The 23,100-nt window shown below is 37.8% G+C and overlaps 2 protein-coding genes across 2 annotated transcripts; both read left to right on the top strand.

Moving 5' to 3' along the window:
* Positions 1-6,094: 6,094 nt before the first annotated feature.
* Positions 6,095-6,913, top strand: LOC119519729 (olfactory receptor 2C3-like). The gene has a single exon (XM_037817480.1). The coding sequence runs from the start codon at positions 6,095-6,097 to the stop codon at positions 6,911-6,913; it is 819 nt and encodes a 272-aa protein (XP_037673408.1).
* An 8,714-nt stretch (positions 6,914-15,627) lies between these two features.
* Positions 15,628-21,216, top strand: LOC119519727 (olfactory receptor 2G3-like). The gene is made up of 2 exons (XM_037817479.1): positions 15,628-15,789; positions 20,260-21,216. The coding sequence occupies exons 1-2, from the start codon at positions 15,628-15,630 to the stop codon at positions 21,214-21,216; spliced, it is 1,119 nt and encodes a 372-aa protein (XP_037673407.1).
* Positions 21,217-23,100: the final 1,884 nt, after the last annotated feature.

Genomic DNA, 23,100 nt, shown 5'->3' with positions numbered 1-23,100 from the left:
AGAAACTTTTCAGGATATTTTGAAGTATTTTATGTTTCTTTCTAATTCTTTCTGGGACTGATGTGAGCCCTGGGTCATAGCATTTCCTTTATTGCAACCTGCCCATGTTTAGTGTTTCTGCTTTTTATACTTTATTTCAAGGACATGGTCTGTTTGAAGGGTGATTTTATTTAACAAGGATGTGAGGAAAGAGAGAAATATCCAGAAAAGGAAGAAAACAATGGAAAACACATTAACAGAATGGTGCAGGGATGATTTGATTGTACTCAGCATACAAATACTACTGTTAAGAGGGATGGGATCAGTGGTTTTCCCTGCCATCTGTCTACTGGAAGAGATAAACTTAAGCTAAAGCAGGCAGTTTGTAGGGACTTAGGAAATGACTCCTAACCACCAGGGTGAAACAAGCCCTAAAGGGAAACCATTGGTGGCGCTCGGCACAGTGCCTCCCCACTGACTGCGGGTCGCTCTGCCCAGGAAGGTTCCCACACCCCTTCAAGGACACACGGTCACTAACAATGCTGCAGTGAAGAGCCTTTTATACACATCATTTTGTACGTTTATGGGAGTATATGTAGGCTAAAGTTTTATAAGTATCTGTAGATTAGTTGATCCACAGGGTTTTCCATTCATAATTTTGATAGATATTAAATTGCTCTCTATGAATTTTGTTCTAACTTACACTTTTCATGTCTACAAACTGAAAGAGACAATGCTGCTGAATGAGTAGACTAAATTTGCATTTCTCTTAAAATGAGTAAGATTGGGATCTTGTCTTCATTTCAGAATTATATATATTTCCTTCTCTGGGAGCTCTCTATTCACATCCTTTGTGTCTCTTAAGCTGTTATCCTAACATTTATAGATACTTTTCATATATTAGGAAACCATTTTAAGTTTATACTGATGTAAGATTTGAGGTATGAGTCCAACTTTTTCAACATGGCTAACTAGGTGATTTAGCAACATCTATTGTATAAGCCATCATTCTTCCGCTGATTTGTGTTGTATGATTATCAAATACTAAATTTACCCATGTATTCTTACCTAATTATGAAATTTCTTTTAATCCATAACTCTATCTATTCAAGTATTCATAAAACACTGTTTAAATTATTGAGTTTTTAGATTATGTTCTAATATCTGGAAGAAGTAATACCCTCTCATTACTCTTCTCTTTAGAAAAAAGATTTTTTGACATTTCATGCTTGCTTAGTTTCCACATAAAATTTCAAATGAGCTTGTTCCACTCCAAAATAAAATCCTGTGGGGATTTTATTAGGATCATGTCATCTTCTGGAATTATGAGTTTTCTTTGTCTTGTTTAATGCTTTTTGTTTTAAATTCAACATTTTATTATATTAAAGTGTACATTATTTCCATTTTGATTGTATTTGCCTGGATATTATTGACCATCTTCTCTTTTTCATCCTTTTTTGAATGATATGATTCAGGGTATGATTTGTTATCCCATCAGAAAGAATTTTTATTTTAATAGGGAAGTTTAATTCATTTACATTTATTGTAATGACAAATATCTTTCATCCTAATATATTATTTTAGGATATGCTTTGTTTCTGTAGATTTTAGAAAAACTTTCACTTGTTAACTATGGTCTTTTCTCTCTTTGGTGTATATACATATATCTCTTGACAGAAGATACAACTTTCCAGTGCTTAGCTGTATAACAATACATTTATTCAATAATATTGTGCATTGAAATTAATAATACTGATATTAAGAAATAATACTTTATAATATTCTATTTCTTTAGAAAATGTCTATACATTTCTCATTATGAGCAATGATTAAATATATTTTTCTTCCCTCTCCAGTTTGGTTCACCATTTATTTTTATTTTCATTTGATGATGTCAATTTTATTGGTTATTCTTTCTATTCTCAAATATGCTTATGACTCTGTTTTCTTGCCAGTTTTAATGATGCTTTTTGACCCCTAGCTATTAATAATTGGAAAATCATTGTACTGATCCTCTCTCTTGCAGGTTTTTCTCCCATGTTCCCCTCCCTAAATGTGTTGTATATCTTATTTCAACACTTGCAAGGCATAGAACTTTTACATGCTCTTCTGTCACCCTACTCTCCACCCTGGTTTTAGTTTGTTATCGTAATAATTTCAGTACACGCTGCTCGTCTTCGGATATAGATTTTCATGTCATTTCAGCTCATGGAAACAACATTGCCATAATTCTTGCAGGGTTAAAACTTTGTGGGTATAAATCCTTGGGCCATACTTTAATCATAAGAGTCATTGCTGTCCTTGGACCCCGACAAAAGCTGGACCTCCGCCCGGGCCTTAAGCCTCAGTGTGCACCATTCTTTGGAGTGCCCTCCTCACACTTTACATCCCAGTGCAGTCAGGTGGGCACCAGCCTGATCCAGGACCCTCGTGGATCCCCGTCCTGTCTCCATTTGGGAGAAATAGGCAGAGAAAAGGGCCTTTGCCCCGTTGTGGGGCCACCAGATGATTTGACAAGTTCTGGGGCTCCAGGTTCCCACTGGTCAATGTGGTACTCTTTTCATGGAAATTATTTTTTTTATTAGTAGGGGAGTCCCCACAAAAATATTTGCCCAGGCCCGGTATGTCCCCCATGTACACCTGTTGAGGCCTTTATGGGATCTGCTTTAGGATCCTCCAATGTTGAATACTTCCTCAATGTCTGACACCAGACTGATACGTTCTCTATTACAGGAGACTTAATCCTGAGATGAGGGATCCTGTATCTAGGGTGTTCACTAACCTTACCAGGGAGCATCTTGGTGTTTACCACTCTAATCAGTTTTCCTGAGGTTTAGGTATGTTCTTCAAATCTATAGAGTTAAATATTCTTTAATTTCCGAACACTTTCAATTAATGTGTTTAAATGTTCCTCTGGTTTTTTTCTTCATTGAGTACTCCAATCATACATTGCATCCTGTTCATAGCTTATATTTTCTTTCAAATTTCCTTAAACTCTTCATTTATTTCTGTTTCCATTCACTCACTTCTCTTATTTATTTCTTCTAATTTTCTTACTTTGTGCACCCATTCTATTTTGTCTTCGTTTCTCTGTTAGTTTAAAATTTTCCCTTTCCTTGAGTTTCCTGATCTTTTGCTAGGCCACTGTTTCTATTCTGTTTTCTTACCATAAGTTCTTGAAGTTTTTACTCTCGCACTATGTTCATAGTTCTTAGAGATAATTGCATTTTGTTATGTTTTTAAAGATTGTTATTCATGGTCTAATACTGGTTCCAGTTTTCCCTTGCTCCTTGGAAATATTTCTTTTTCTTGTTTGTGTCCTTTTCTGTTACATGCATTTCATCTAGCTTTGATCATGATTTTCTTACATTAATTTTTACAAGCTCCCTGCTAGTCCTTTTTTGTTGCTCATATTGAAAGATGAGTATTTTTCATCAACTATTTGCATGAAGTTTCTGTGAGCGACAGCCAGGACCTCATTGCAGATCATTGGATTTTTTCTTATGTTTCAAGTTATTTGTGTATTTGTTTACCCTTTACTTCTCCCCAACTGAGGGGACAGAAGTTGTGGGGCTCATCAAATATTAACATTTTGTACCTCTCTGATACTGTGACAGCCACTCTTTACAAATATGGCTTGTCAGTGTGATTTCATATTTGGCAAACTCCTCAGCTTTTAAACCCATACTTGGCCAACACCTCTGCTCACAGTTACCTACACTGCCAATAAGGAATTAAGGTTTTACACCTGAGGGTATACTCCTCAATTTTGAGAACTGTCTTCCTTTGCAGCTTTCTGAGATCTGTAGCTGCAGAAACATTTTTCCAAGCAACATTTTTTTCACTCCTTCCTACATACAGTATTCAATCCCACCATCTCCAGCTGCTCTTCTCCAATTTTTTTGCTCTGAGGTTTTAGGTAACAACTAGGGTTTCCCAAAAGGAACACTAAATTTCTATTCTAATATCCCATGCTACTTTTCTGATTTTTCTTAATAGAAAGAAAAATTCTGATTTATCCCATGATACTAAATCTCCTCCTTATGTTTCAGTTGCATTTACAGTGGTCATTCACATTCAGTTTTAAGTTCCCTTTTAAAATACCTGGAAGAAAGTGTCAGAAGTAATCTTTACCCTGAGCAAACAAAACTGGATTAATAGGGCATCCAAATCTTCAACTTTGCCTTGATTAGAACTCCCTATAAATACCTGGAAAAGGAAACAATAGATAAGAAAAACTTATTCATATAATGGGTCTTATTGGGAGACATAGTGAGGATTACACCTTAAGAGGAAAGTGTAAAATTACATTTAATTTAATGTGATTTTCTGTGCTTGTTCGCAGTAAACTTCTCCCCATGCCCTCAGGTGATGTGTGTATCCTATGCAAATTATACATGTACACAATAAGTACAGAAATGTATTTATGTGTTTGTATCTATTAATAGTTTAGTTTATTTAGGCTGACAGCAATATGAACTCAAAACAGACACTGACGGGTGAAGGAGAAGGTGGTTTGACAGTGTGAGGATGACAAAGTGTGCAAACCAGACACTGCTCAGGTCCTGGGAGCTAGAGTTCTGCTACCAACTTCTTCATGAACCTCTACTCAATCTTTTCAGGTCATTATTATAAGTTTTCATCAATCTTATAACTAATTATTTCATTATGGAAACAGCTTTTGAGTGTCTAGTCAATGAAAGATACTATGAAGATCACTCTGGAAAAATAAAAAAGGTAAGACAGTGGGGGTTCTCCGAGTGTGGTCCCCCAAAAGCAGCACCAGCATGTCCTTGTATTTGTGAGAAATGCAATTTCTTGGTTCCCAGCTCAGACTTCCTGATTTAGAGACTCTGGGGTTAAGGTCTAGGTTAGATGAGACAACACGGCGATTCTCATACACACGTGTGAGAGCCACTGCTGTACTGATGTCATACATGTTTCTTCCCCATTTTCTGTATAAAAAGTGGGCCACTGTGGGGATTGAATAAGTTCACTCTGTGAAGATTTTAATATGCAAAGTGCTATATATATATTTAGTCATTTTATCTGTCATAAAAGGGGGCAAATTGAAATGGGAATTGCTGAGACTTCAGCCTTATCTTTTATATAATTTGAGTAGGGAATCATGAATTAATTTTCAATCAAGACAAAAGTCCCCTAAATGTCACCAGTGTTGGAAATCACTATTTTCAGTTTGGAGCAGGTTTTCCTCTCTGGTTGTGGGTTCAGGGGAAATACAACTTTCAGTCTTCCACTGACTTATTTTTATCCAGATGTAATAACATAAAACAAGTATCAGTGCAGCTCTGAGAAAGCAGAGAAGTCATAAGTAGGGACACTGAGGGGAGAGCGGGTTCACTCTTACTCTAGCAGAGAGCTGGGATCAACAGGATGAATATGTCAGCACCAGACTCCGTCTTTTCCTCTCTCTGTGGGGCTCCCTCTTTGAGTCACGTCCATCTATCAGAAACATAGATTTCTCCAAACCAGGGGCCTGGTGAGGGTCACCCTCTTCACTATATCTTAGGAAATTTCCACCTTAAGTATAAGCAAATATATTCATCTCACTGGGATGTTGATGACGTGATTGACGTTTAGTTGACATTTAGGTATAGCACACAGAAGACATAATTTAGGATTTATAGAATATGAACTTATGAAGGACAAAGCATTGAGGAGCTCTAGGCACTTAGGGACATGAGTCTAACTAAGGAATTAGGGCTCTGAGAGAAAAGTGGTGACAGAATTCTGCTATGACACAATTCAAGCAAGATTTTGTTACCATTCTCTTCTACCCATGTCATTTTCTATGTCTAAATTTGTCCTATTTTCCAGCTGTATCCTCCTGGGCAAAGGGAAGGGAAAACAAATTAACAGGCATTTCTACTAAATGTCATCAGAGACAGCATTCTCACATCAGAAACAGAGCACAATGGTCAATGGTCAAATGATTTTCTTTTTCTTTTTCCCACAGGTCACCCAGATGTTGATTGGAAAGATAATTCCACATCTGGAGGAGGCTTCATCTTGGTGGGCTTCTCCGAGCAGCCAGGGCTAGAGAGGATCTTATTTGTGCTCATCTTGATATTCTACCTTCTAACACTCATGGGCAATGGGACCATCATTCTGGTCTCACGCCTGGACCCCCCATCTCCACACCCCAATGTATTTCTTCCTCACTCATCTCTCATTTATTGACCTCACTCTTGTGACCTGCATCAGCCCCCAGATGTTGTTCAACCTTCAGGGACCAGACAAATCCATAAGTTTTGTAGGATGTGTGATCCAGCTTCTCATAACACTGGGTCTGGGGGCGACTGAGTGTGTCCTTTTGGCCATGATGGCCTACGATCGCTATGTTGCTATCTGCCAGCCCTTGCATTATTTCACCCTCATGCCTCCACAGCTGTGCTGGGCAATGGCCGGCATATCCTGGTTTCTTGGTTTCAGCACCTCATTGATCCACACCCCTATCACCATGACCCTTCCCCGATGTGGGCACCGCCGGATACACCATTTCTATTGTGAGACACCCCCAGTGATGGAGCTGGCCTGTGTGGATACCACAAATTACAAGAAGGAGTTTATGATCCTAAGTAGCATCTTCCTTGTCTTTCCTCTCTCACTGATCTTGGTCTCTTATGGGCATATTGCCTGCAGTGTGTTGAGGATAAAGACATCTGGGGGGAGACAGAAGGCCCTTGGGACCTGTGGCTCCCATCTCACGGTGGTGTCCATTTACTACAGTACTCTCATCTATGTGTATGTGATTCCAAAGGCAAAGCTCTCTCATGACGTGACCAAGTTTCTGGCACTGCTATATAATCTGATTCCACCTTTGATGAACCCAATAATCTACACTCTGAGAAACAGAAGTGTAAAAGATGCAATAAGGAATCTGCTGATGCAGAAAGCAAAAACGGAGAAATAGGTTTATCCTGGATTCACTCTTTAAAAATTGGAGGAACTATCCAAAGAACCTTGCTGAGAAGCCGTTGATTTGCGGTTCAGGTTCAGTAATGGGGTAGGTAATGACTTCCTATATAACCTTTGTAAATTCACCCATCCTCTCTCTGATTTCCTCTCTTCCTTATAATACTCTCTTTGATGGATATTAATTGTACTTGGGGGAAGAAATATATTTCTCTCTGTTGATAAATAAATACAGCCATGACAAACCCCCCAAAGTTGTGAATTTCTTTAGTTTCTGTTCGTTATTTGATGGTTGCAATTCCAATTGTTTTATTGTTCAGCATCACCTCTTTCCTATGTCATATGTTGTTTCTCTTCATAAACTATTTGAGTGTCTTTTGAAAGCTTTTATGAATGGGCTTATTATGAAAAAGTCATAGTTTTATCAGAGATACACAAATACAGAGCTTGAAGAGCTAATTCTCTAAAACACACTAAAATGAACAGGAGACACCTTCCAACCGATTTTCTTTATTTCAACTCTATATTTCCAAATCTTTTTGTATTTACCTCAGCATCCCCATAAAAACATATACTAATACTCTTGATTTTTTCAGTTTTAGGCATAATCTTTTGAGACAACAGATGTGAATTTAGTTATTCCCTTTCCCACTCTATCCACATTTGTACACACTCTCCACCATCCAGCAGAGTTACAGTGTGAACTGGGTGTGATCAGTGTTCATGTTTATATTATTATGACTCCAAATGAACTTTAGAGATCAGCTAGTTGGTGAATTATAATTATTCCACCAATCCTGCAAAATTGATTTTTTCCAGTAGTTATAATTATTTGCATTTTCTAACTTGCTAGTTTCTCAATACAGGATTTGCCAAGAAATCAACCTCCAAGTTTCTGTCAAATATCCAAATACTTTCAGAATATGGTCATTCTTTGCAAATGATTCTATGCAAATCTTCTTTTTGGAGAAACTCTTCTAGTGGCTTCTCACTTGCCCTAGTCTCTGTTGGTTGCCCTCTGAGTCAACTGTGCAGCTGTAATCCCAAGAGCTCTGCTTCTTTCTCATTTCACTTCCTGGTTTTGGTGGAGCTGTCTCCCATAGTTTTCCTGGAAAGAATATATGGGAAGCAAATTTTTTGAGACCTTCTATGTCTAGAATATCTACCCTCATTCTTTTTTAAAGAAGAAATTTCACCGTTAACCGATATATATGTGTCCAATTCAATGTCATTAATTACATTTGCAATGTTGCGCTCCCATCACCATCATCCATTAGCAAAATTTTTCATATCGGCCAACAGAAATTCTGTACTCAATAAGCTATAACTCTCTAGTCCTCTTTCCCTTCCATCCCTTATAATTTCTAATCTATTTTCTGTCTCTATGAATTTGTTTATTCAAAATGTTTCATATAATTGGAATCATACCTTATTTGATCTTTGTTTCTAGCCTAATGTTTTCAAGATTCATCCCTGTTGTAGCAAGTATCAGATCTTCATTCCTTTCTGTGGTTCAATAATATTTATTCACATGCACACAGCTTTTTTGATTATCCATTCATCTGTTGGTGCATACTTGTGTTGTTCCACCTTTTGACGATTGTGAAAAGAGATGCCATGAACGTTGGTATAAAGGATATGAGTCCCTCCTTCCATGCTTTTGGGTTTGAGTGGTTTAGTTGCCAGTCAAGCCAACTGGTTAGGATTTTCTTTGTTGGAAAATTTGTGATTGCTGATTGAATCTCTTTATTTGATATAAAACTGTGGAGATTGTCTATTATTTTCTAAAAAAAGAACTTTTTTATTAGAGAAATTGTTGGTTTACAGAAAAATCATGCAAAAAATTCATAATTGTCATCACTGAACTAGCATTAACATGTTCATTAAATTTTTTACATTATAAGAGTTTTAGATTTATCAAACAAACACATTATTCCCATGTACCCCATATTGTTTACACTTTGCAGCAATGTGTTAACTTGGTTACAATTGATGATAGAATACTAAATGTGTACTGCTAACTATAGTCCAAAGTTCATATTCAGTAGATTTTCTCTCCAAATATGACCCTATTATTAACAACTTGTATTAGTGTCTTACTTTGGTTATAATTCATGAAAGAATATTTTTATACATGTACTATTAACTATAGTCCATAATTTAAAATAAGGTTTAAGGTGTTATACAGCCTTATGCTTTACCTTTTAATTTTTATTCTAATAACGTACATGTGACGCAAAATTTCCCCTTTTAACCACATTCATGTATATATAATTCAGTGCTGTCAGTTACATTCATAATAATGTTCTATCATCACAACCATCCATTTCCAAAACTTTACAGTTAATGTGCGTAGAAATTCTGTCCAAATTATGCATTAACTCCCCATTCTCTATACAAAATCCAATACACTAGAAATCAAAGGAATATTTATAGAATGCATAAGATTAACCTCCACTCTAACCTCTCAACTCTATTTGAAATCTCTTAGCCACTGACACTTTATTTTGTTTCATTTCTTTCCCCCCTTTTGGTCAAGAAGGCATTCTCAATCCCATGATGACAGAATTGAGGCTCATCCCTGGGCGTCATGTCCCACATTTCCAGGGAGATTACACCCTTGGGAGTCATGTCCCATGTAGGGGGGAGAGTAGTGAGTTTATTTGCAGAGTTGGCTGAGAGAGAGAAAGACTACATCTGAGCAACAAAAGAGATTTCTGGGGGTGACACATAGGAGTAGTTGTAAGTAGGCTTAGCTTTTCTTTGCCGGATTAAATTTCATAAGGGCAAGCTCCAAGATTGAGGACTTCACTTATTAAATCAGGAGTCCATAATTCTTGTCAGAATATCAAGAATTCCCCAGTTGAGAAGTTCAATATATCTGCCTTTTCCCCCAGTCACTCAAGAGGAATTTGCAGATACTTTTCTATATTTCTCCCCAATATTCTCTGGGATGTATCATGGTGCTACATTAACCTATACAGAATAACAAGATTTCATTCCTATTAAAGTTTCCATGTCCTTACAGTGTTTGGATAGTCTGACCACACATGTAAAATTACATGGTGTGGAACAGAGAATATAAATTTTGTACCAAATAAACATCTCCTAAATGACAGTTAAACTCAGGTATAGATGTGACTGCTGGAAGAGCTTACAATCTAGGAAACTTTACAAGAAATCTTATTGAACATTCTGCTCTCCTGCATCATCAATTGCCCTTTCTCTGCCACGTTCCATCCCCTGGTAACCCCGGCTCTCAAATTCAATTCTCAGCATTTGCTCGTTATAGTTAGTTTACAATATTTGTCATTTTATTTCTGGCTTATTTCACTCAACAAAATGTCCTCAAGTTACATTCACATCGTTGCATGCCTCATGAAATGAATTCATTCCTTCCTGCAGCCACTCAATGTTCCTTTGTGTGTATATACCACAGTTCACCCTCTGTTTATCTATTGATGTAACGTTTGCCCTCCTCCATCCATTGCATATCATAAATACCTCCACCTTTCTTCTTTTTAATGCAAGCATTTGATACTATAAATTCCCCTCTGGGCTCTGCCTTCACTGTATTCCATAAATTTTTATCTATTGTGTTCTCATTGTCATTCATCTCAAGATATTTCCTGATTTCTCTGGTGATATTTTTCATAGTCTTTTTCATTGTTTAAGAGAGGAGAAAAGATATATAAAATTAGTTTCAGTTCAGTGTTTCAAAAATGTAGAGAAACTGTACAGAGAGAATTGAACTATGCAGAAATGAACTCTTCCTAGGTAGATGAGGAAGGACTTAGTAAAAAATGAGAAAATTGAGACAGTAATGAGGCATGATGACTCCTCAAACAGGGGGCATTTGTTGCTAATTGTTTTCTTACCAAAGTAATGGATGTACACTATTCTCATCGCTTTGAAACCAATGGCAGCTGCTTATGAGCAGAATTACTAGGATTGCTGTACTGATCACACACACTGGGCAGAAGGAAGCAAATGAGCACCAAGATACACCCTTGTAATCTCAGCCTTGGTTAGAACTGGATCCTTATCTATGGAAACTTCTACCTAGAAGCATAAGAAAAGAAGGGAAAAAGAAGAACATAGGATACTAATGGTACATTTTTACCCCCTAGATTTCTAGGGGCAGTTTCCACATTATTGCATTTAGTCCTTTCCAGATGCTCTGAGGGGTGTGATATATCATCTGTACTTTCAGATAAGGGAGCATCAGATCTAAGGCATTGAGTGTTTTGACTTAAGTCACCAAACAAGTGCACAGAGAGACTTGGGTTTGAATGAAGGTCAAATCATCCCTAATCAAGTGATGTCCTCTCTAAAGGAGAGGAGAGTAAGAAAAGGAAAAGATTGGAAAGAATGGAACTGAATAGTGAAATCGACAGTAAAATACACTACTTAGGTGTAGTTAGGGGCTCCAGTGAAATAACACATTAATTCATGTTCTTCATAAGAGGCATTAAATTGTCTTTTGTTCATTGGACAGGTCAAAGTCTATGCGGAGTTCCAACACCTGTTTTGAAAAAGGTTTTCCAGATTGGCCTCAACTGAGTCGCACCATTTTTGTCTTTAGTTTGATTTTCTACTCCCTAACTGTCTTTGGCAACACAACCATTTTCATTGCCCTTCACCTGGACCTTTGATTGCACACACCCATGTAATTCTCTCAACAATCCTTGGACCTGTACAAGTCACCAGGAGCTAAGTGGAGTGTCAGGATTTGAATCTGGGTTGCCTTCTTCCAAAGCCTTCCTATCTAGCCTCTTCCAAAGAATCCATACTTTACAGTTCAAGTGACCAACCAACAGAGGAGACACAATCTTCATGGGACAAGATTTTCCTTCTGAATGTTGGGCATACAAAAATTCTTGTATCCTAGTATGAAAATCAAGTTCTAAACAATTCAAGCACATGGATTAACCTAATGGAGAAAAAGGGATTATCTGAACTAGAAGGGCATAATTTAATAAAAATTATGTGACAAATGTGTTATTCTTTCATTAGGCACACAGAGAAAATTACCACTCAGTTATATTAAATGGAGCATACCCCATACCCAATTTTTAAAAAGTGTCTGATATGTTAGACATAAACAACCATTGCTCTTTGGAAGTAAGCTCCCATGGGAGACAAATGCATTCTCGTTGGGATACTGCACCCCATCGGTCTCCTTGCACCTCTCATCCATGCATGGGGTGGGGAGCTGATTGATCTCCAGAGACTGTATGTCCCTGCAGCTAGGCCAGAACCAGCAAGTGATACCTGGTTCTCAATGTTGCCCATCTAAGAGAGGAATCAAAAGTGACTTCCCTGCATGGAGCAGTAGAATCCTGACAGCATAGCACCATTTTCCCTTTTTCTTTCAGAGACTAGCCATTCAATGGATGCCATTTGAAATCCATTGTCTCATCTTCTTACCTGCTAAATATCCTTAATGGAGTTTTGACTAAAATTAATGGTACATGAAAGACATAAAATTGGGCTCACCTATTGAAAGGAGAGAGAGATGGGAGAGCAGGGGCTGTATAGGATTGGCTCCAAAGAGAAAATTTAAGGGATGATTTAACAAGGAAGAAAAAAAAAATAACTCAGAAATATTTCAGGGAATACTAGAAAAGTATGTCACTGTAGGCTTTGAAACATTTCTGGACTTTATTATTTATTTCATATTTTTAAAGTCATTAATTTCACTATATAACTTGTAATTAAAATCCATTGGAAACTCCCCCAAAGGTTGGATGCTTCCTTAAGAGATACTTCAGGGCTGTGTTTTGGGGGAGCGGTATTTTAACTGCAGAAAGGAAGAGTCAGGTACACCCATCTGAGAACTAGCAGCTGAAGAGAAGATCCTACCCTCACGGAGGTGGTGGTGGTGTGGGTGAGTGCGTGTGTATTTGGGGAGGGGGGGATGACAGTGCGAGTGCACACACATGTAGTCAGGGGTGACTGCTCAGAGGCCCCGGGTGACACCAGCGACTGAGCAGCAGGAAGAGGCCCTGTGTCCAGCACTAACCCCACTCATCCTCACTGCACTCTCCATGCTTCTGTACACGCGGGAAGGTGACTGAACGCTCCCCAGACACTCTCCATGCGTCCCAGTGTCCAGATGTGCCTCTCCATTCACCACAGTGTGAGACAGAGAACGACTAAGGAGAGAGGAGTCGGGTATGTGTGCATGGGGTCCTCACCCATGTCAGAAACTTTTCAGGATATTTTGAAGTATTTTATGTTTCTTTCTAATTCTTTCTGGAACTGATATGAGCCCTGGGTCATAGCATTTCCTTTATTGCAACCTACCCATTTTTAGTGCTTCTGCTTTTTATACTTTATTTCAAGGACATGGTCTGTTTGAAGGGCAATTTTATTTAACAAGGATTTGAGGAAAGAGACAAATATTCAGGACAGGATGGAAACAATGGAAAACACATTAACAGAATGGTGCAGGGATGATTTGATTGTACTCAGTATACAAATACTACTGTTAAGAGGGATGGGATAAGTGGTTTTCTTTGCCATCTTTCTGTTGGCAAGATAAGAGACAAACTTAAGCTAAAGCAGGCAGTTTGTAGGGACTTAGGAAATGACTCCTAACCACCAGGGTGAAACAAGCCCTAAAGGGAAACCATTGGTGGCGCTCGGCACAGTGCCTCCCCACTGACTGCGGGTCGCTCTGCCCAGGAAGGTTCCCACAACCCTTCAAGGACACGCGGTCACTAACAATGCTGCAGTGAGGAGCCTGTTATAGACATCATTTTGTACGTTTATGAGAGTATATGTAGGCTAAAGTTTTATAAGTATCTGTAGATTAGTTGATCCACAGGGTTTTCCATTCATAATTTTGATAGATACAAAATTGCTCTCAATGAATCTTGTTCTAACTTACACTTTTTACGTCTAGAGAGAACGGTGTTGAATGACAAGATTAAATTTGCGTTTTTCTTAAAACGAGTAAGATTGGGATCTTTTCTTCATTTCAGAATTATTTATTTTCTTTGTCTGGGAGCTCTCTGTTCACATCCCTGTGTCTATTATGCGGTTACCCTAACATTTGTAGATACTTTTTGCATATTAGGAAACCATTTTGAATTTATATTGATGTAAGATTTGAGGTATGAGTCCAACTTTTTTCAACATGGCTAACTAGGTGATTCAGCAACATCTGTTGTATAATCTGCCGTCCTCCCACTGATTTCTGTTGTATTATTATCAAATACTAAATTTCCCCATGTATTCTTATCTAATTATGAAATTTCTTTTAATCCATAAATCTTCTATTCAACTATCCATAAAACACTGTTTAAATTATTGAGTTTTTAGAATATGTTATAATATCCAGAAGAAGTAATACCCTCTCATTTCTCTTCTATTTAGATAAAATATTTTTTGACATTTTGTGCATGCTTGGTTTCCACATAAAATTTCAAATGAGCTTGTTCCACTCCAAAATAAAATCCTTTGGGGATTTTATTAGGATCGTGTCATATTCTGGAATTATGAATTTTCTTTGTCTTGTTTAGGGCTTTTTGGTTTGAATTCAACATTGTATTATATTAAAGTGTACATTAATTCCTTTTTGATTCTATTTGCCTTGCTCATTATTGACCATCTTCTCTTTTTCAACCTTTTTTGAATGATATGGTTCAGGGTGTGCTTTACTTTGTGATCCCATCAGAGAGCATTTTTATTTTAATGGGGAAGTTTAATTCATTTACATTCATTGTAATGACAGATATCTTTGGTCCTAATATATTGTCGTATGCTATGTTTGTTTCTGTAGATTTTAGAAAAACTTTCACTTGTTAACTATGGTCTTTTCTCTCTTTAGGGTGTGTGTATATATATATATTTCCTGACAGAAGATATAACTTTCCAGTGCTTAGCTGAATAACAATACATTTATTCAATAATATTATGTATTAAAAACAACACTAATATTAAGAAATAATACTTTGTAATATTTTATTTCTTTAGAAAGTGTCTATACGTTTCCTATTATGAGCAATGATTAAATATATTTTTCTATATTTTTCTTCCCTCTCCAGTTTAGTTCATCATTTATTTTTACTTTTATTTGATGATGTCAATTTTATTGGTTATTCTTTGTATTCTCAAATATGCTTATGACTCTGTTTGTTTTCTTGTCAGTTGTAATGATGCTTTTTGACCCCTAGCTACTAATAATTGGAAAATCATTGTACTTATACTCTCTTTTGCAGGGTTTTTCCCCATGTTCCCCTCCCAAAATGTGTTGTATATGGTATTTTAACACTTGCGAGGCATAGAACTTTTACATTCTCTTCTGTCACCCTACTCTCCACCCTGGTTTTAGTTTGTTGTGGTAATAATTTCAGTGCACCCTGCTCATCTTTGGATATAGATTTTCATGTCATTTCAGCTCATGGAAACAACATAGTCATAATTCTTGCAGGGTTAAAACGTTGTGGGACTCATTGTACTTACTCTATTTTGCAAGCTTTTTCCAATTTTCCCCCTCCCAAAGTGTAGTTTAAATGTTATTTCAATATTTTCAAGGCAAAAAAACTTTTACATTCTCTTCTGTCACTCTAGTACCCACACTCTTTCTCTTTGGTATCATAGTAAATGTCAAATACCTTGTTTGTCATTTGGATGTAGATTTTCATATCATCTCTGGGGCTCATGGGAACAACATATCCGTAGATTTTGCATGTTTAAAGCTTCATGGGTACAAAATCCTTGGGCCATACTTTTTGTCTTGAGCGTCACTACTGCCCTTGGACCCAGGCAAAGCAGGCCCTCTGCCCCGGCCCTAAGCCTCCCGGCACCCTGAGTGCCCTGACTGCTGGGAGAGCCTCCTCACGTCTCACGCCCATCGCCGTCGAGGTGGGCACCAGCCTCGTCCGGGACAAGCGTGGATCCCTGTCTCATCTCACCATCTGGCAGAAATGGGGAGAGAGAAAGGCTCTTTGACCCTTTGCCTTGCTTGTGGGGTCTACCAGTTGCCTTGACATGCTCTGCCCAGTGTGGTACTTTATTCATGGAAATATTTTTATTGAGACAGGGATCCCCACAAAATATATTTGCCCAGACTCAGTGCTCCCCATGTGCAGACATGTTGAGGATTTTATGGGATCTGCTTTAGGGTGTTCCAAAGTTGAATATCGTCTTGATGTCTGGAGTCAAGTTGATTTGTTCGCTTTCACAAGAGAACTAATCCTTTTGTCTAGCTGTCCAAAGCCTTCTGTGTCTTTGACATTCACTGATTGTACCACGGAGTATCTCAGTGTTGATGGCTCTGAATCAGTTTTCCTGAGTAAATGGTATGTTCTTCAAATCCATAGAGGCAAATCTTCTTTAATTTCAGTATTGCTTTCTAAAAGTGTATTTAAATATACACTATTTTTATTTTCTTCCTTGAGTACTTTCATTGCCTTCTTTCACAGCTAATTTTCTCTCTATTCCTTTTAAACTCTTCATTATTTCTGTTTCAATATATTCACTTCTCTTAATCTCTCTTCCATGTACCTTACTTTGTGCACCCCATTAAATTTTGTCTTCATTTCTATGATCTAAATATTAATATTTTCTCTTTCCCTGAGTTTCCTGATCATTGCTCGGTCACAGTTCACATCCTGTGTTCTTGCCTTGTGTTTCTTGAAGTTTTGAATGTCTTCACAGTATTCATGCTTAGAGGTGATTGCTTCATTATATTTTGGGGGGTGGTTCACAAATACTTTTCATTATCTTGCTAACGTTTTTTAATCTTTTCAAGAGAACAGAAGATGTATTTTTAAATTGCATTTGTTTTCCAGAAACAGGTATCACCTATCATCTTAACTCCCTCTTGCCTGCCGAAATATGTCACATCAATTTTTCACAATCAAGCAAGATGTGTCCATAGCTATCAATTTTTATCTCATAAGTATTCACAAAGAAAAAACATGTTTTTCTAAGAACTCACAAATTTAATCCTGAATTGAATTGCCATACCTACAGACCATATGAATTTTTTGTCTTTATTTTATTATCATCTGCCCATACACTAGATCCAGAGTGTCAGTCACAAGGTTTTCACAATCACATGGTCACACAGTAAGAGATGTATAGTTATACAGTCATCATTGAGAATCAGTGTTACTGCATTACAATTCAACCAGGTGTCAGGTGTTCTAGCTATTCTAATACACTGGAAAGTAGAAAGGAATATCTATGTAATGCGTAAGAATAACCTCCAGAATGACATCTCAACTCTATTGGAAGTCTCTCAGCCAAGGAATCTTTATTTTGTTACATTTCTTTTCACCCTTGTGGTCAAGAAGGCATTCTCAATCCCGTGATTCCAGGGCCAGGCCCATCCACGGGAGTCACATTTTGTTATATTTTTTAACATTATTATTCATGAGGAAATGATTGCCCCAATTTTTCTCTGCTCCTTGGCAACTTTTTTTTCTGATTTGTGTCCTCCATCTACTGCTTACATTTCCTCTTCCTTTGATCATGTTTTCTTGAATGTTATTTTTGTGCAAGCTGTCTGCTAGCTCTTTTTCTTTTCTTTTTTTTTTTAATCTTCATTTTACTGAGATATATTCACATACCACGCAGTCATACAAAACAAATCGTACATTCGATTGTTCACAGTACCATTACATAGTTGTACATTCATCACCTAAATCAATCCCTGACACCTTCATTAGCACACACACAAAAATAACAAGAATAATAATTAAAATGAAAACAATTAAAGTAAAAAAGAACACTGGGTACCTTTGTCTGTTTGTTTCCTTCCCCTATTTTTCTACTCATCCATCCATAAACTAGACAAAGTGGAGTGTGGTCCTTGTGGCTTTCCCAATCCCATTGTCACCCCTCATAAGCTACATTTTTATACAATTGTCTTCGAGATTCATGGGTTCTGGGTTGTAGTTTGATAGTTTCAGGTATCCACCACCAGCTACCCCAATTCTTTAGAACCTAAAAAGGGTTGTCTAAATTGTGCATAAGAGTGCCCACCAGAGTGACCTCTCGGCTCCTTTTGGAATCTCTCTGCCACTCAAGCTTATTTCATTTCCTTTCACGTCCCCTTTTTGGTCAAGAAGATGTTCTCCGTCCCACGATGCCAGGTCTACATTCCTCCCCGGGAGTCATATTCCACGTTGCCAGGGAGATTCACTCCCCTGGGTGTCTGATCCCACGTAGCGGGGAGGGCAGTGAATTCACCTTTCGAGTTGGCTTAGCTAGAGAGAGATGCTAGCTCTTTTTCATTGCTCATCAATGAAGGATGAGTGTCTTTCAAAGCTAACTATTTGCATGAAATATGCATGAGGGACAGACAGGGCCTCTTTGCAGGATCACTGGGTTTTTCTTGAGATCAGGGTTTTTTTGTATGCTTGTTTAGCTTTTACTTCTCCACAACCAAAAGGGACTGAAATTATGGAGCTCATCAAATGTAAACCTTTTCTTCTCCTCCTCTGATACAGTGGCAGGCATTTTTTTTTTTTTTTTAATATGGCTTGTCTGTGTAATTTCTTACTGAGCCATCTCTCAAACTTTCCAAACCTAAACTTTGCCATCAACCTGTGCATGAAGTCATCTACACTGCAAATAATGTGTTTAGGTTCCTCACCTTTGGGAACTATCTTTTATTGTCTTTCCTGCAGAATAATATTTCCACATGTCCTCTGTTAAATTACGTTTTAGTTAATCCGTTTTTCTGCGGTGATTAGCGATAATCATTTCCCCCAAATCCCTCAATGATGTATGTATCCTATGCAAATATGCGTATGTATGCAATAAGTGCAGAAATGCATACACCTGCTTGTATGTATCTATTAGTGGTTTAGTTTATTTCAGCAGATGTCAGTTTGCACTCAGGACCCTGACAGGTGAAAGAGGAGGATGTTAGAGAGTGTGAGGATGGTAAAGTGTGCTAACAGGGCATTTTTCAGGTACTGGGAGCTAGGGTCTTCCACCAACTTCTTCATGAATCTATCAGTATTATAGTCATTATTATAATTTCATCATCAATCTGCTATTTCATTAAGGCAACATCTGTTGAGTGTCTACTCAGTGTAAGATACTATGAAGATTATTCTGGAAAAATAAAAAGGTAAGACAGTGGTTCTCTGAGTGTGTTCCCAAGCATCCTCCTCAACATCCCCTGGGGACTTAGAAATGCAATTTCTTGGATGCCAGCTCAGACTTACTGAATTAGGGAATGTAGGGGTGATACCCAGCAATTTGTATTTTAACAAATCCACTTCATGATTCTCATGCACAAGTGTGAGAAACACTGTTGTACTGATGAATTATATGTTTTCCAAGGTGCTTTTTTTGGTATAAAAGTGCACCACTGTGGGGGTTGAAATATTCCCTAAGGGAAGATTTTAATATACAAAGCGTAATATATATTTAGTCATTTTTTCCATCATATTAAGGGGGAAATTGAAATGGGAATCTTTGAGCATTCAGCCTGATCTTTTATGTACTTTGCATATAGAGTCATGAATTAACCTTTTAATGTCTAAACCAACATTCTTCCTAGAGGTAAACAGTCATGGAAATTGGTATGACTAGTTTGGAGAAGGGTTTTCCCTGAGTGTGAGTTCAGGGGAACTACAACTCTCAGTCTTCCACTGACTTATATTTATCCGTGTGTCATAAGAGTAAAACAAATATCAATGCAGCTGTGAGGAAGAGGAGAAATCAAGAAGAGGGTGTGGTGGGGAAGGAGAAGGAAGGTCTGGTCCACTCTTTTGCACCAGACGATTGGTATCAACAGGATGAAGATGTTGGCACCAGACTGAGCTATCACCTTCTCCTTATCTAGGTCATGTCCGTCTATCCGTGTCATAGATTCCTCCAGGATTGGGGCTTGGAGAAGGTCACCCCATTCACTGTGTCTTAGGAAATTTCTGCCTTTATTGTCAGCAATTATATTGATTTTTGTCTCATAGGGGTATTTGATACTTTCATTGATGTGTAATTGACAATTAGATAAGAGTGCATGAAACACAGAACAGGTCATTAAGGATGTATAGAAGATCTTCTGAAGGACAAACCAATGAGGAGCTCTAGGCACTTAGGAGCAGAAGCCTGAATAAGGAATGAGGGTTCTGAGAGAAGTGAGGAGAGAAAATTGTGCTGTGTGGCAATTCTTGAAGGAACCTGTTAGCATTTTCTTCTGCTCAAGTCATTTTCGATGTCTAATTGTCCTAAATGCCCAGCTGTCTCTTGTTGGGCAAAGGGAAGGTAGAATGAACGAACAGGGATTTTCTACTAACTTCAGTCAGAGGCAACATTCTCACACAGCACAGAGCACAATGATCAAATGATTTCTTTTTCTTTTTCTTACAGGTCACCCAGAAGGTGATGGGGAGAGAGAATTCCACGTCTGGAGGAGACTTCATCTTGGTGGGCTTCTCCGAGCATCCAGGGCTAGAGAGGATCTTATTTGTGTTCATCTTGATATTCTACCTTCTAACCCTCACGGGCAATGGGACCATCATTCTCGTCTCACACCTGGACCCCCATCTCCACACCCCCATGTATTTCTTCCTCACTCATCTCTCTTTTATTGACCTCACTTTTGTGACCTGCATCAGCCCTCAGATGTTGTTCAACCTTCAGGGACCAGACAAATCCATAAGTTTTGTTGGATGTGTGGTCCAAATTCTCATCACCCTGGGTCTGGGGAGCACTGAATGTGTCCTTCTGGCCATGATGGCCTATGATCGCTATGTTGCTGTCTGCCAGCCCTTGCATTATTTCACCCTCATGCCTCCACAGCTGTGCTGGACACTGGCCGGCGTATCCTGGTTTCTTGGTTTCAGCAACTCATTGATCCACACTCCTATCACAATGACCCTTCCCCGATGTGGCCACCATCGGATAAACCATTTCTATTGTGAGATACCACCAATGATACAGTTGGCCTGTGTGGACACCACAAATTACAAGAAGGAGATTATGATCCTAAGTAGCCTCTTCCTTGTCTTTCCTCTCTCACTGATTTTGGTCTCTTATGGACATATTGCCCACAGTGTGTTGAGGATAAAGACATCTGGGGGGAGACAGAAGGCCCTTGGGACCTGTGGCTCCCATCTTATGGTGGTGTCCATTTACTACAGTACTCTCATCTATGTGTATGTGATTCCAAAGGCAAAGCTCTCTAATGATGTGACCAAGTTTGTGGCACTGCTATATAGTCTGATTCCAGCTTTGATAAACCCTATAATCTATACTTTGAGAAACAGAAGTGTAAAAGATGCAATAAGGAATCTGGTGATGCAGAAAGCAAAAACGGAGAAGTAGGTTTATCCTCAATTCACTCTTTTAAAAATTGAAGGAACTATCCACAGAACCTTGCTGAGAAGCTGTTGATTTGGGGTTCAGGTTCAGCAATGGGGTAGGTAATGACTTCCTATATAACCTTTGTAAATTCACCCATCCTCTCTCTGATTTCCTGTCTTCCTTATAATACTATCTTTGATGGATATTCATTGTACTTGGGGGAAGAAATATATTTCTCTGTGGTAATAAATAAATTCAGCCAAGACAAACCCCCCAAAGTTGTGAATTTCTTTAGGTTCTGTTCATTATTTGCTGGTTACAATTGCAATTGTTTTATTGTTCAGCATCACCTCTTTCCTATATCGTATGTTGTTTCTCTTCATAAACTATTTGAGTGCCTTTTGAAAGCTTTTATGAATGGGCTTTTTATGAAAAAGTCATAGTTTTATCAGAGATACACAAATACAGAGCTTGAAGAGCTAACTAATTCTCTAAAACACACTAAAATGAACAGGAGACTCTCCTTCCAACCTGTTTTCTTTATTTCAACTCTGTATTTCCAAATCTTTTTGTATTTACCTCAGCATCCCCATAAAAACATATACTAATACTCTTGATATTTTCAGTTTTAGGCATAATCTTTTGAAACAACAGATGTGAATTTAGTTATTCCCTTTCCCACTCTATCCACAGTTATGCACACTCTCCACCATCCAGCAGAGCTACAGTCTGAACTGGGTGTGATCAGTGCTCATGTTTATATTATTATGACTCCAAATGAACTTTAGAGATCAGCTAGTTGGTGAATTATAATTATTCCACCAATCCTGCAAAATTGATTTTTTCCAGTAGTTATAATTATTTCGCATTTTCTAACTTGCTACTTTCTCAATACAGGATTTGCCAAGATATCAACCTCCAAGTTTCTGTCAAATGTCTGAATACTTTAAAAATATGGTCATTCTTTTTAACTGTTCTGCAAATTCTTCTCTTTGGAGAAACTCTTCTAGTGGCTTCTGACTTGCCCTAGTCTCTGTTGGTTGCCCTCTGAGTCAAGTGTGCAGCTGTAATCCCAAGAGCTCTGCTTCTTTCTTATTTCACTTCCTGGTTTTGGTGGGGCTATCTCCCATAGTTTTCCTGGAAAGAATATATGGGATGCAAATTTTTGGGGACCCCTATGTCTAGAATATCTACCCTCATTCTTTTTTTAAAACAAAATTTCGCCATTAACCGATGTATGTGTGTCCAATTCAGTATCATTAATTACATTTGCAATGTTGTGCTCCCCTCACCATCATCCATTAGCAAAATTTTTCATATCGGCCAAAAAAATTCTATACTCAATAAGCTGTAATTCTCTAGTCTTCTTTCCCTTCCACCCCTTATAATTTCTATTTTCTGTCTGTATGAATTTGCTTATTTAAATGTTTCATATAAGTGGAATCATACATTATTTGATCTTTGTTCCTATCCTAATATTTTCAAGTCTCATCTGTGTTGTAACAAGTATCAGATCTTCATTCCTTTCTGTGGCTCAATAATATTTATTCACATGCACACAGCTTTTTTGTTTATCCATTCATCTGTTGGTACATACTTGGGTTGTTCCACCTTTTGAGCATTGTGAAAAGACATGCCATGAATATTGGCATAAAGAATCTGAGTCCCTCCTTCCATGCTTTTGGGTTTGAGTGGATTAGCTGCCAGTCAAGCCAACTGGTTCAGGATTTTCTTTGTTGGAAAATTTGTGACTGCTGATTGAATCACTTTATTTGATATAAATCTGTGGAGATTGTTATTTGCTAAAAATATAACTACTTTTTACTTAGAGAAATTGGTTTACAGAAAAATCATGCAAAAATTCATAATTGTCGTACACTGAACTAGCATTAATATGTTCATTAA

The sequence above is a fragment of the Choloepus didactylus genome, chromosome 24 (assembly GCF_015220235.1).
Source record: "Choloepus didactylus isolate mChoDid1 chromosome 24, mChoDid1.pri, whole genome shotgun sequence".
Taxonomy (NCBI): Eukaryota; Metazoa; Chordata; class Mammalia; order Pilosa; family Megalonychidae; genus Choloepus; species Choloepus didactylus.
The sequence above is the reverse complement of the archived record's forward strand: the minus strand, read 5'-3'. Positions and strand labels throughout refer to the sequence as shown.

Excerpts from the sequence above, each read along its gene's own strand:
- LOC119519727 (XM_037817479.1), top strand. The coding sequence starts at position 15,628 with ATGGGTACAAAATCCTTGGGCCATACTTTTTGTCTTGAGCGTCACTAC. Across the intron at positions 15,790-20,259 it reads TCACGCCCATCGCCGTCGAG|GTCACCCAGAAGGTGATGGG; the intron begins GTGGGCACCAGC and ends TTTTTCTTACAG.
- LOC119519729 (XM_037817480.1), top strand. The coding sequence starts at position 6,095 with ATGGGACCATCATTCTGGTCTCACGCCTGGACCCCCCATCTCCACACC.